A 15,255-nucleotide genomic window follows, 5' to 3' on the forward strand; every position below is an offset into this window, starting at 1 on the left:
ACTGCACTTATTAGCTGTCACTCTCCATTCTCCTGTCTCCCTGGGCTCTGGTGACCACTAATCCACTTTCTGTCTCTATGGATTTGTCTATTCTGGTCATTTCATTTAAATGGAATCATACAACATATGGCCTTTTGTGTCTAGCTTCTTTCATTTACCTTAAAGTTTTCAAGGCCCATCCAAGTTGTTGCGTGTGTCAGAACGTCATTCTTCTTTACGGTCAAATGATACTCTACCACACAGATATATCCTGTTTTATTTATCCACTCATCACTTAAAGGACATTTGGGTTGCTTCTACTTTCTTGTTATTATGAGTAATGCTGCTCTGAACACTCATGTATACGTTGTTGTGTGAACAAATGTTTTTAATTTTCTTGAGTATCTACCTAGGAGTGGAATTGATGGGTCATATGGAGAAGGAAATGGCAACCCACTCCAGTATTCTTGCCTGGGAAATCCATGGACAGAGTAGCTTGGTGGGCTACAGTCCATGGGGTTGCAAAAGAATAAGACACAACTGAGTGACTGAACAACAACAATGGTAACTATGTTTAATCTTTTGAGAAACTGCCAAACTCTTATCCATAATAACAGAGTATTTTATATTGGTGTGAACCTTTAAAATAATAAAAATCACTTAATAGCATGTGGCCCTCAACTTTCATCCTTTCATCCCATAAATATTTATGGAGCAACTACTATGTGCCGAGCATCATTGTACATGCAGGGATTTAGTGACAAATAATACTGACAGAAAGCTGGGACTCATGTGTGTGCATGTATATATGTTTATGTATGTGCACAGGGGTATGTGTGTATGTGTATATATGTGTGTTATACACGTGTATGTATATGGGTATATGTTTATGTATGTGAGTGTGTCTGTTTATGTGTGTATGTGTGTATGAATGTATCTGTGTATATATGTATTCAGTTCAGTTCAGCTCAGTTCTGTCGCTCAGTCATGTCTGACTCTTTGTGACCCCATGAACTGCAGCACGCCAGGCCTCCCTGTCCATCACCAACTCCCGGAATTTACCCAAATTCATGTATATATTATGTTGGAGCAAAAGTAATTGCGGCCTTGCATTGTTGAATTTTTCTGTTTGATATTGGAATATATTCTTAAATAAATGTGGCTATGTTATACACCATTTTAATGTGCATTTCTTGCTTTATGTTTTTTTCACTAATGACTTATTACTTGCTGTTTTTTAGTATTTATTTTAGACCAGGGAAATGATGTTAGACAAAAATCTAATTCAAACGATTTTATTATTTGAGTTCAAAATGGGTTGTAAAGCAGTGGAGACAACTCACAACATCAACAATGCATTTGGCCCAGGAACTGCTAACAAACGTACAGTGCAGTGGTGGTTCAAGAAGTTTTGCAAAGGAGATGAGAGCCTTGAAGATGAGGAGTGCAGTGGCCACCCATCGGAAGTTGACAATGACCAGTAGAGAGCTATCGTTGAAGCTGATCCTTCTACAACTACAGAAGTTGCCAAAGAACTCAGTGTTGACCATTCTGTGGTTGTTTGGCATTTGAAGCAAATTGGAAAGGTGAAAAAGCTTGATAAGTGGGTGCCTCCTGAGCTGACAGCAAATTTAAAAAAATGTTGTTTTGAAGTGTTATCTTTGCTTATTCTACCCAACAACAATGTATCATTTCTTGGTTTGATTGTGACGTGCGATGAAAAGGGGATTTTTACAATTGGTGACGACCAGCTTAGTGGATGGAGCGAGAAGTTTCAAAGCACTTCCCGAAGCCAAACTTTCACCAAAAAAATGTCATGGTCGCTGTTTGGTGGTCTGCCCAATTCTCTCTAGGACAGCACCCGACTGCATGTGACACAACCAAGGCTTCAAACGATGAATGAATTGGGCTACACAGTTTTGCCTCGTGTGCCGTATTCACCTGACCTCTTGCCAACCGACTATCGCTTCTTCAAGCATCTGGAAAACTTTTGGCAGGGAAAATGCTTCCATAACTAGTAGGAGGCAGAAAATGCTTTCCAAGAGTTCGTTGAATACCAAAGCATAGATTTTTACACTATAGGAATAAGCAAACTTATTTCTCATTGGCAAAAATGTGTTGATTTTAATGGTTCCTATTTTGATCAATAAAGATGTATTTGAGCCTAGTTATAAAGATTTTAAAACTCATGGTCCAAAACTGTGATCACTTTTGTACTAAGCTAATATATGTGTGTTTAGGTGTGTGCATGTGTGCATATATGTATGTGTATATGTGTGTGTGTATATGTGTGCATATGAGGGGGAGTCAGATGGTGAGAGGAGTGTTGGGGAAACAATGAAGCCGGGCAGGGACAGGCGGAGTCTGGGGTGCGGGAATCGCTGTTTTTAACTGAAGGATCAGGAAAGGTCTCACAGACAAAGAGGAGGAAGTGAGCGAAGGCGGACCCTCCAAGAGAAGGAACTAAGAAGGCAAAGTCCCCTGAGGACGCCGAGGTGGCCTGCAAGTCTGAGGCCAGGGAGGAAAGAGAGCAGTGAAGATGAGCACAGAAGAGTGACGCCAACCACACCTTGCAGCGCCCTGGGGCCATGGCAAGACCGCTGCCTTCATTCTCAGAGAGAAGGGTGCCTTGGGGGGATTTGAGGGGCGAAGGGACCGCATCTCCCCTGGTTCTAACAAGGTGGCCCAGCCGCTGCGCTGAGGACTGATCCTGAGGAGATGGGGATGCTGGTGGGGAGACCACGGCAATGGCCTCGCGGGGGATGATGGTGACCTGGGCCCAGGCAGCCGTGCAGATGGTGAGGAAGGGTCAGTTCCTGGGCAAGCTGTGGAATTAGAGTCAGCAGGATTCACAGATGAAATGGCCGTGGAGGCACACGGGGTGAAGGCGACGTGAAGACGGAGGCAGAGGCTGGAGCAGTGCCACCACAAGCCAAGGGATGCCTGGAACCACCAGGGCTGGAAGAGGCAAGGAAGGGGCCAGAGCACCTCCAGAGGGAGTGTGCTGGCTGACGCTGGCTTCGCCACCCCTGGTTTCAGGAAGAAGTGTGAGACTACACGTTTCTGTTACTTTGAGCTACCCAGTTTGTGGTGTTTTGTTACGGCAGCCTCATGGCACCTGGAGTGCCCCAGTAGGCACTTGAAAAAATAAATAAATGGATGTGAAATACAAGGAAACAAAGAGAAGAAAGTAATTCCAGCCGATTTTGCCCTAAGCAACTGAAGAGAAAGCAGACTGGGGACCTCCCTGGTGGACCAGTGGTTAAGATTCTGAGCTTCTAATGCTGGGGGCACGGGTTAGATCCCTGGTCCAGGAAATAAGATCTCACAGACACCGTGTATGACCAAAAAAAAAAAGTAAGCAGACCGTGCTATTCGGTACGCTGGGGACAACTCTGCTTTGTGCTCTGTAAACTCAAGTGCCTGAACAGTGCCCAGCACTTAGGAGGGCTCAACACACTGAGTCAAGGAGGAGGAGGCAGGGTGCTTAGGAGGGTCTTGGTTAATCTTATTCTTTAGACCTGCGGTCACCTGACCTAGAGGGATACCTCCGTCCTCTGATTGCAAACTCTTCAGTTAAAGACTCTTGAGTTTTTGTGGCTTTTATAGGTCACTGAGCTTCAGTGGAGATGGTTGCTAGAATCTCTTACAAGCGTTAATCAGTGTGCTGCCTTTGCAGAAGCTCGTGTTTTCCTCCGTCTGGGGCATGTGCCCAGGGGAATCTTCACATTGTTCTCTGTCACCTGACTGATCACCTATATTTATTGAATGATATTTAATATTATTATTAGTTTCATTTAATAGTGAGGAGACTGGCACAGTTTAAGGTTAATTATCTCAACCAAGATCACACAGCCTGTAAGTGGTGGATCTAGAACTGAATCCCACATCTGTGCTTGTACCCACTGCACTTTATCTTCTCCCTGTCATTTTTAAGGTGTGTTTCCATGGGAACTCCTGCATTCAGAGGGCAATCGGACCTTTCCAACTCTGAACTTTAATCCCACAGGTCCATTCTCCGGGTTTAAACTTCACTTTTAACTCAACTCCCTTTCAAGCTCCATCTACTGCTCTTAATTTGAAAGCATGCATCTTTTAATCCATGCAGTGAATTTCAAGTTCTAGCTTTTGATTAAGGAACACCATCATCTCCCCACACCCTTGAGGTGAGTGACATCATTAATCCAAGGAATCCCCCCAAATTTCAGACTCTTGACCAATGATTGGCCAGGACTTGTCTTTTAGTCCAGTCATGATTTGGTAGTTTTTTCCCTTTGGCCGTACTATGCAACCTGTGGGATCTTAGTTCCCTGACCAGGGATGGAACCTGGACCCGCACAATGAAAGCAGTGTCTTAACCACTGGACCGCCAGGTAATTCCCTGACTTGGGTACTTTTGAAGTGGGAGAGGGAAACTTCAGGTGATGAATTGAACCCTAATTTCTTCTCTTTAAAAAAATTTTTTAAATTTTGGCTATGCCGGGTCTTCGTTGCTGTGCATGGGCTTTCTCTAGTTGTGTGAGTAGAGGCTACTCTTCATTGCAATGCACAGGTTTCTCATTGCATGGCTTCTCTTGGTGAGGTGCACAGGCTTCAGCATGTGGCTTTAGTAGTTGTGGCTTGTGGGCTTTGGTTGCTCCAAGGCACGTGGAATCTTCCCGGAGCAGGGATCAAACCCATGATCCCTGCATTGGCAGATGGATTCTTGTGCACTGTACCACCAAGAGAGTGCTGAACCCTAGTCCCCTGAACATTCGTATACATTCTTATGGCTCATTGCGATCTTTTCAACACGTCTCCTTTCCACCAATCTTATTCCATTCTTTTTCTTAACTACCATCTGTTATGGCAGTTAAAGAATTTATAAACATCTAAAAGCTGAAAAGTGTCCAACTCTTTGTGACCCCATGGACTATAAAGTCCATGGAATTCTCCAGGCCAGAATACCGGAGTGGGTAGCCTTTCCCTTCTCCAGCAGATCTTCCCAACTGAGGGATCAAACCCAGGTCTCCTGTATTGCAGGAGGATTCTTTACCAACTGAGCCACAAGGGAAACCCTCTAAAAGCTGAGCATTTTCCAAATACTTTATCAAAACTGCCCTAAATTCTAGGTGAAATGCTCTATAACAATGTCTACCTTATAACAGCATAGTAAGTTGTGAAAAGAAATCTTTGTTGCAACTTTTAACAAATCTTAGCCAATCCTTGGGTGCCTGGAAGGCAATTTGAGATTGGGCAGGGTGAAAAGAATGTCTGGCACCATGGCCACTGGACAAACACCTAGAAATCTATGCAGTGGGTTATGGTTTAATCAGATGGGACCTGGGTTCGACCCTTGGTCTGGGAAGACCCTACATGCTGCAAAGCCACTAAGCTTGTGTACCATGATTACTAAGCCTGCGTGCTGCAACTACCGAAGCCCATGCGTCTAGAGTCCATGCTCTACAACAAGAGGAGCCACTGCAATGACAAGCCTGTACGCTGCAAGGAAGAGTAGCTCCCACTTGCTGCAACGAGAGAAAGCTCTTGCTCAGCAACGAAAACCGGGGGAAAAAATTGATGGGCAGCAAGCTTTGAACCTTCTCTCTGGTGGTGGGACTCGTGCAGTGCAGATAAAGTTCTGGGGTCTCCTCCCCAGTTCCGTCTCTGTAGTCTCACTTGTCCTGTGAGGCTGTGAGCAGGTAACCATTCCAAGGTCCTTGTCTGCACTGAGCAGAGGCCCCACCTTCCCCTCTCTGGCTCAGCAGTCTTCATGGTCATCCCAGGTGCCATCAGCAATGGGTCTTAAGGGAAATTGGATGGGTCCTTGAGAATTCTACAGGCAAATGGAGCTAAAACCTCAGGTGTCACTAGAAACACTAACAAAACACACACACAGATGGAAGACAGAGGAGATAGGAGAGGAAGCAGAGAGGGCCAAGAATAAGAGATCCATCGGGGCATTTTAAACTACAAAAGTTCCCTATAGAACAGTTCAGACTGCTACCACATGTCTGTTGAGCATAACTTCTAAGATGGAAGCAACACAGTCACTGAAGCTCCACCATGAATGAAAAGTGCTGTGTATAACACGTTTGTTTATATATACATACCCCAAAATGTATTCAAATCAGAACACAGATAAGCTGGGTGACCAAGTGATGATGTTATAAAGATAATCCATATAAGGATTCAGTGTAAATTAGTCTGGGAGCCTGTTACAACGTAACATGGTCGCTGCCATTCATTTGGGTTCACTCAAGCTCTTTTTTTCAAAGCAGCAAACTTTCATAATCATGCTGTATATCCTAAAATGTTGTTTTTCACTGGTGAAACTAGTGTCCTGTTGGGGCTTCCCAGGTGGCATTAGTGGTAAAGAACTGCAATCCATATGGTCGCAAAATAGTCGTGCTTGGCTAAAACAGCTTATGTGACTAGGATGTACAACATCTATGAAATCTTCAGCTCGAAGAAAGCGTGGCTGAAGCCTGCTTCCTAGTTGGTCTGGCACACTTGCTGATTTAGGAGTACTGCAAAATCTTACCTTAAGAATATTCTGCTTCTATCTCAAGTGTTTAAATCTCTTATCTACAGTCAGAAGATCTAAAAGGAGGGAGCTGGGACTTCATCCAAGCTTACAGAATAGGATGTCCCAACTGTTTTTGTGCAGCTTTGCTATCAAAAGGCTTCCCTGGTGACTCAGACAGTAAAGAATCTGCCTGCAATGCAGGAGACCCAGGTTCGATCCCTGGGTTGGGAAGATCCCCTGGAGAAGGGAATGACAACCCACTCCAGTATTCTTGCCTGGGGAATTCCAAGGACAGAGGAATCTAGTGAGCTACATACAGTTCACAGGGTCTCTGAGAGTCAGACAGGGCTGAAGTGACTAATACTTTTGCTTTCAAATGCAGACTAATATTTCGTGTCTAAAGCAGGATTCTAAACACACTCCAATCTGACAAGATTTCCAAGAGTAGCGCACTCACCAGATCAGACTGGTCACCTTTTCTACCAAATGCAACAGGCTTGGTGATTTTTGAAAACACTCCCAATAGAGGAAAACTCTTGTAGGATCATTCCTGAAGAATCCACTTACAGAGGGAACGTCTGTAAAAACTACAAGTTGTAAATTATGCTTAGGCTTAGACCAAGGCTCTGGACCCACTGAGAGCTCAGCAAGTATGTATGAATGAGAAGACAGCGGTGATGGTGGTTTACCCACACGGAGCAAGCCACACCGTCTGCAAAGCAAAAGTACTAGGTTCCTGGTGGTTCGTAAAGGATCAGTGAATTCTTCAGACTAGAACTCATCAGTCTAGGCCTAAGGAAAGCAACTCTAGGAGGGTGTGTGCACACCTGGCCCATAGGGCTTCAGGTCAGACACACACATTCAACTTTTGTGCATAATTTGTATATCAAGAACAGCTAACCAGGGATACAAAATCATACTCAAGGGTTTCTTTTTTTGAATCATCTCTTTTACTACTGCTGTAAAGGTCTATGGACTCTATGAAACCTGAAACCTTGAGAAGAGCATTGTTCTTTGTAATTTGAGGCGGCTAGCCAAGGCACCCACTTGATAGCAACTAAGATGTTATGTTCTGGACTAGCCTGAGATGAATAATCTCTCATATTTGAATCTGCTAACCAAGTTATCTAGGCTTGCTGTAGGGTTCCTTAAAGAAGTAACTTCCCAAGCTCATGTATTTATTTATAGAAGAATTACTTGACAGAGATGGGTTGAAAATTAGAGTACTAATCAGAAACAAAGACAAAGCATTGCTTAGGTATGGCTGAGGTCAATGGGCACAAGGAATTAGATTTTTATACTATTCTGAGAAACAAAGTCATCTGAACTTCACTTTGGGATACTGTGATGAATTTAAGGCCATATTTAAAAGCCAAAGAATCTCATAACATTGTTATAAATGACCAGCAAGTCTGCAAACTGCTGTTCCATCTTATGTTCCAACTTAAACCTCTCTCCAGCTTAGCCTGGACCCAGGGCTTCAGTTAACCATGCCTCAGGGAGAGAGCTATTTTGAGTTTTTAAGTGCCTAGTGGAACTTTAAAAAAGAGCAGTGAGGGAGTTCCCTGGCGGTTCAGTGGTTAGGCCTCACTGCTTTCACAACCAGGTTCAATTCCTGGTTGGGGAACTAAGATCCCGCAAGCCACATGGCAAAGGTTCCCCAATTCCCTGCCCCCTGAAAATAAGAGCATGGAAAAGCCTGACCCTTGTGCCAGAATTAACACCAACTCTAGATATAATTCTGGGAAAGTTTCATACCTGGCATTTTACTTATTGCATGTGAAATCAATTTTGCTTGTACCTCCAAAACTGTGTCTGCAAGTAAGGGAGACATGGCAGCTCTCTCATGTATTTATTAAACCCTGATGTGGGGCTTTATGCTACAAAACAGATACACTTGTTAAACAGCTTCTAGCACCCACTGTTACGGATAGTTTTTTACCCATTACTGCGCTAACCACGAGACTCCAGTTACAGTCCACTTACCTGTTTTATCGGACACTTTCAGTGGCTGGGACTTCATTCAGAAGACCCCCCTTTCGCCAACCACCTCCTCCCACTATCTTCTTGACCACCTTTCCTTATATAGCCTTAAAAAGAGTGAGATTTTGAAGTCTGTGAGTCTCAAGACCCATGGAGTAAAATGCACAAGTGAAGTGGATCTCTTGCTCTGAGGGGCCATCCAGAGAACTCCGTGAACTGCTTACTTTTAACTATGGCCCACTGACCAGAAAGAGGCTTATTATAAAATCTCTGTACGTCATTGAAAATTTAAGTACTGAGAGGGAAAAAGCTGGGGGGAGGGTAACGGAATGGATGGATTTTTGTATTGTTTCTGTTGGTCCAGTACTGGAATCTGCTTTCCTAAACTACACTTCTTTGTGGATCGTTCATAGGGAAAGGGGCCTTCTCTTATATTGCGTGAGTCTAATTATAAGTGAAATAAGAATCTACTCTATAACCTAGGCTTCAACTCTGTGTTTCAAAAAGAAAATAAACAAAAGACAGATACAATCTGAATACAAACCCAAATATTTCACTGTAACCAATCATAGAACGCGTATCCTATGACCACGGTTATAAAAGCACAGGTGTTTCTATTTGTTCAAGAGAGCTTCAGTATTTCAGAAAACTAAATGAATGAAAACCTGAGGTAGAGGTAGATTCTACTATTTCAGCCAAATTCCAAAATTCCGTTGTTCTCCGTGACTAAATATCCAGGAGTGGGAAGCCCACGAAACCCTACCCCCAGTTACAATTTAACAGGAATTACTTCTGGATTCTTAAAAGACAGTATAGCAGAAATAGAAAAAAAAATAGTTTCAACATCCCCTTCAGGTCTTCCTCTTCACTAGTTTTTTTTGGGGGGTAGGGGAGGAAAGGTGTTCTATGAGTCATGATGTTAAATTTCTTACAGAATATCTTGAGCAGAAAGATTTAAATTACTTCCATACAGGAAGTAAAGACAAGCACTGCAGAACAGTTACAAACTTACACACTAGACAACTCACTCAAAACTCAACCAAACCAAAACCTCTCAAAACTCAGGATCTAGTTCTTAGAAACCTGAAGCCGTAGCCAAGATAAACAATGGTATATTGATTTTCTCTCCTCTACATCAGTCTTTGCAATTATTTTTATTCAGTAATTCCAATAATACGATGTTAATTATGAAACTAAAGAAAAGGACACAAGAATTTGAAGGGCTTAAATATATTTTTTATATTGATAATCTGTGTCTTTCTACCCTAATACATTATTGATTACATACAGGATGAGGTGAGGTATTTGTAAAATATCTGGTAAAAAATAATACACAGTATTCTGTATGAGATGGAATTTTATGAACCTTTAGGTCTTCTGAAGTGTCAAATTGATCATCTAAGTTAAATTAAACTGCCCTGACTGGACTTACAGCTATTCCCTCAAACCATGTTTAAAAAAAGGAAGGATCTTACATTTTCCCAGAATTTGTGCAGAAAAGGGAAAGCATATAATTGACAATTTCTATTTCTCACATCCAAAGTAATGCATTCATACAAAATCAGGACCTCCAAAGTCAAACATGAAAAGAACAAAAACAAACAGAAACAAAAAACTAGGTTAGAGATATATAATCTCTGAATAATGGTTAGGCTAGTTTACCAACACCAAAGAAATCCAAGTGGCCAACAGTCTTGAAAATGCTTTATTGAAATGTGTGACGTATGTGCAGAAGATGTGTGTGAAAAGACCACAGCTTGAAAACTGGTTTTGGAAACGTCTTAACAACTGATTTGGAAAAAAAAAAAAAAAAAAAAAAAAAAGCCCTACTGGACTGGACTTCTAGTGTAACCAGAAGCCTATGTAGAATTTCCTTTAAAACATTTTCCATCGCAGAGACTAAAGAAAACAAAGCTAGGGTGTCTGGAAACTGTTGGAGGCTGAAGTTTCAGAGGAGGAGAAGCCACAGTTTTTTTTTTTTTAAAGAAATGTGGGGTGACATCTTTTTTGGTTACATCTGAATGAGCATGGACTTCACAGTTCTCAGGAGAACACCGGAGGGTGCTCGAGTCTGTATGCTTGTTGCAGAAACACAGAGAAACACAGATAGGAGGAGAGGGGAGACAGAGGGAAGGGCTCGGAGGAGAGAGAGCACTGGAACAAGACATGATTAGGTTAAGTCTAGTTATAAATTTATCAGAAGCTGTGCGCACCTTTTTTAAAAGTCCTAAATTTACATTCCAAAAACTGCCCCCTCCCCGACCCCCAAACCCACTGTCCCTGCCTTGGAGCTATTGTGAAAGTCTATGCACAAAAACTGGAACAGAAAATAAAAAAATATCCCGGCCCCTTCAAACCCCAAAACAAACCCAAAAAAGCTGTACAATTTTTTTTTTACACATAGGATTAATAATATAGGCATATAGGTGGCATGATTCAATTAAAAGGCTTTACTTTTTATGCTTGAAAAAAAAACCCAATAAATAAAAAGGTGCTAAACTTAGCATTAAGAATTTGGTTGTAATATATTGACAAAGTCTGGGAAGGCAAATCCTCAAAGCTCCCCTGATACTGATCTGTCTCAGCAAAACTATGAAGCAAATACATAAATAACGCAACATATGATCGAGAAGGTGAGATTTTCAAAAACAAAGACAACATAATCCAGGTTAACTTTGTTGAACAGTGAATAAATGAAATTCATCTACACCTGAATAGAACATATTTAACAATTGAAAAAAATTTTCAACAACCACAAAAAGAACTTTTTAAACAAAGAGAACAAGACTTGTTTTCAGGACACACAGACGCCTGCAGCAGATTCCCACAGCAGCTGTACTGGTGTATCTTCTATGGATGAGTTAGACAGGCTGAGCTCCACACGGAAGATGACTGACAGGGCGACGGGACAGTCACACAGGGCGGAGCGACACCGGCTACGACCCCAGGTTCCACTGCAGAGCTGGCTTGTGCGTAGGAGGCACACAAAGAAAGGTGATTCAGGCAGACATTATTCAAAAGCTACTTTGTCAAGGAACTCTTTTGCCTCGTAACCATTGAATAATGTTTGGGAAAGCTTTGGGCTTTTATGTTTGTTTTAAGTTTTACTCCTTGTATTTAAATTTCTTAAATAACAAGGTCACTAAAACTCATGCACGCTGCAAAAAACCTCATGCAGTAGTTAAGGTAAACCATCCAAGCAGTTTTTATTCATTAATATTCATAAATACACACAGCAGCTTCATTAGAGATTTCCATTTTCCTCTTCAGTTTGAATGTGGAGTATTACGAGAGCCTTCTGCATGTCAGGGTGCAGGAAGCAGAGATCACCCCTGCACTGCTACCTACATTTACCTGCTAGAAGTAAAAATTAGTTAAGTGGAAATGATTATCATATATATTTTTCTCTCTTCCTTTTTGAATGTACACAATGTAACAAGAGTGACAGACCTGAAATTACAATCACCAAACAAACCCAAGATAGTTGTTGTCCACTTTCATTGGCAAATACAGCACAGAGGACATTGTCTGCGAATTGGGATGTCATCAAAGAGGAGGTGGTGGAGGCTCATTTCCTTTATTACTCTCTTTTAAATTTAGGTTTTCTAAAGCAACATCTAAAGGCATAATATCTACACAGCCCATAGCACCAAAATCTGCCATTTCCCCCCGTTCATCCTCGTCTGAGGACGAGCTCTCTTCGCGCACTAAAGTGGACAGAAGGAGCTCTTGGACAAAGAGGCTGCGGTCTGCGCGCTCACTTTCCATGGACTGGCGCTCTGTTTCAGACATTTTAGGATCATTCAACCTGCGTAAATTAAAAAGAAAAGATCTCATTGGTAAAAAGTCAAGGAACAATGGCATGGTCAGTTTCTACAATGTCCTACGTTATGCAAGCTCCACAGAGTCTAAGACATATTATTGGAACACCTTGCTCTAATTTACCTCCTTAATTATGTGGCTGTGAATTACCCACACTGATAACAATACTGTTACCCTGAGGTGCAAATCTATGCTTTAATTAGATTCAATGAGAAAAAACACATTGGGATTTCTCATACTCCCTATAGAGAAAACTGAGGTGAAAAATCTAGGAAAACAAAAAATCTAACAGATCAGATGCTTGGGGAAGTAGTAATTTCCTTAACCAGAATTTCACCAGTTGGTAGTAAAAAGAGGAAAAGTAGCAACACTGGTCCTAAAAACAAAATCTATAGCAACTAGTCAACTGAAAATAAATCCTAGTTCTCTTGGCCTTTCTCTATTATTTCTACCTAATTCTTCCAAAATAAAGATACGGCCAGGAGCATGAGAGAGCAAACACACATGTACAAACAGACACACGCATGAGCATGCATGTGCGCACCTACGCTCTCCTACCCAGGAGCCTGCCACAAGGCTGACCTGAGATTTAAAATGGCCCACTACGCTCAACTGGCACACACGCTTCTGAGACCTGTGTCACGCTGGGAAACCTGGTTCAGCAACACAGAGACAGGACAGATATTAGCATGTTCGGATTACCAACCTGTTAAATGACTTACGCAATGTCCTGGTTAGTTTCATCGCTAATTTTATTTATCTACATTTTTTAGTGTCCAAGAAAGAAAGGGAAACTGATTGAAGCACTGGGGTAGGAAAAGTATCAAACAGGAAGACGGTAACAGCGAAGGGAGGTCCAGCAGGCACGCGTGACCCCCAGGGGCAGCAGGTGCACCTGGAGCCCATGCTCACCTGCACCCAGCACCTGGTCTCCACAGTCCCACCTGGGCTGGAAGGCACGGGGGCATCTCACAGTAGCAATGCAGGAGATGTGACGGGCACTATGGGCTTTAAGTGTTTTTTGTATGGATAATCTCTTAATCCTATAAATTAGGTTTCATTATTATCAATTTATGGGAAGAAGAAACTGAAGAGGTTAAGTGACGCTCAAAAATCTCACAGCTATCAAGTTCAAACCACTCAACCATTAGATTAATGGCTCAGAAAACAAAAGATCTAAATTTCAGAACTGCAAGAACACAGAAGGCTCTGGAAAGTAAGGACATTAGATCCACACACCAAAGGAAATGACTGATGACATTTATAATTAAAACCAAATTCAGGATACAAGAGAGTATATACTGGAAGAGGAGACTGAGCAATAGGCTACATATTCAAAATCAAAACTTTGAAACTGCTAAGAAATGAAGTACATTCCACATTCTCAGTTTTGGAAAAAGCCTTAAAAAGAACAATAAACTGAAGTGAAACCCATTATAAAGAGAAAAGATGCAGAGACAACTATTTACATAGCAAACAGGCAAACTAGAAACATGCAGGCTAAGGCCCCCCCCAACTTTTGGAAATCATGTAATTCTTATATTACAGTTTTGATTTTTAAGAAATAACTGAGAATATATTTCACTCCTGAAGGGGCGAGGGAGATAAAAACAGCACTAAGGCTAGATTTCCTGGTGGGCCAGTCTTCATCTGGGATCTGGAAGTAACTGCAAAGCTTGTAAGAAGCTTCAGCCTGGGGTGAGCAAAACTAGCTGGCTCCATTGCCAAGAGACTGGGATCTGACACAGGCACTTACAGTTGGTTTCTGAAAGGTCCACCATTGGTGGATCCCAAAGAAACTGTTGCACCATCAATTCCAAGACAGTGGGAGCAGAAATTGCCCCCAGTCAAACAGACCAAGACAAGGCATGTATCACAGTACAGCTGTGGGCCAGTGACAAGGATTTCCACTTGGAAATGTCACAGCCATTCTCCTGGGCTTGAAGATTCTCAGTGTGCACATTTATGTATTTGCAGTTGGAAGACGCTCAACAGTAGATAAACTATTTTTGTTACTTAGTTTTGCCCAAGCTTATTTCCCAGGAACAAAACTGACTGAACATAAATAACTATTTATATTTCTTAGACTATACAAAGTCCCAGGGAATATTTTGGAGGAAATGCTGCCTTAGATAAACCTTATGAGTCAGAATTTAATGACACAATGAAAGATGTAGAGAGTGGTCTATCAATTGCTAGGTACTATGCAATGTACAGTATCAGATGACAGAAGGGGGCGTTTCAGAAGCTACCACCAGGATCTAAGGAGAGCACTCAGAGGCCACCCTATTGTTCCTGGTTGCTGGTGTGGGGGTGGTGCAGAATAACTGCACAGAGAAAAGTTCCAGATCAAGCTCACTGAGGCTGGAGCTCCAAAAACAAAATAAAACCAGAGTGGAAAAGAGGTGGAAGATGTCTCTTCTGAAGGGCAGTGGGACAGGACATTCATTCCACCCACAGGCCAGCGAACCTGCATCAGACAACACACTGGTAGGGTTCCTTTCTGAGGCCGGAACCCAGCCCGGCAAGCTGGAAGCCTGCAGTCTGTCAGTCCCTACTGGTAAGTTACGTGGCAGAAGGATGGATCCATCTGTGGCTCTGTGATTGCTCTATGCTGAAGCAACGTTTTCTGGTAATAATCAGGCATAGTTACTCACTTTGCAGAAATAATCCAAAGGTAAACTTCTCACTTGGAAATTTCCTCCTTAGAGCCGTAACAAATGATAATAAGTACTGTTAATCGGGCTCTTGTTATACGCCAGACATTGAACTAGAGCATACACATACCAGTGCTCCCATTTAATCCTCGAAACAATTCTCACTCAAATGAGGCAAAACTCAAGGGATATTAAGATAGAATTTAATTATAGTCTGGAGAAGTAAAGTGACTTGCCTAAGGTCCAAACTGGTAAAAGCTGGGGCTCTTGACAGGAGTCCTATTTGCAGGAATTGCCAAGTATTTT

The 15,255-nt window shown here is 42.2% G+C and overlaps 1 protein-coding gene across 1 annotated transcript in view; it reads right to left on the minus strand.

Annotated features, from left to right (window-relative positions):
• KCMF1 (potassium channel modulatory factor 1) overlaps positions 10,158-15,255 on the minus strand; it is a 78,001-nt gene continuing 72,903 nt past the window's right edge. Inside the window, exon 7 of the mRNA XM_018055388.1 lies at positions 10,158-12,278. Coding sequence (XP_017910877.1) covers positions 12,017-12,278 — 262 coding nt within the window. The 3' untranslated portion in view covers positions 10,158-12,016. The remainder of the gene's footprint in view (positions 12,279-15,255) is intronic.

Source organism: Capra hircus, chromosome 11 (assembly GCF_001704415.2).
Source record: "Capra hircus breed San Clemente chromosome 11, ASM170441v1, whole genome shotgun sequence".
Classification (NCBI taxonomy): domain Eukaryota; kingdom Metazoa; phylum Chordata; class Mammalia; order Artiodactyla; family Bovidae; genus Capra; species Capra hircus.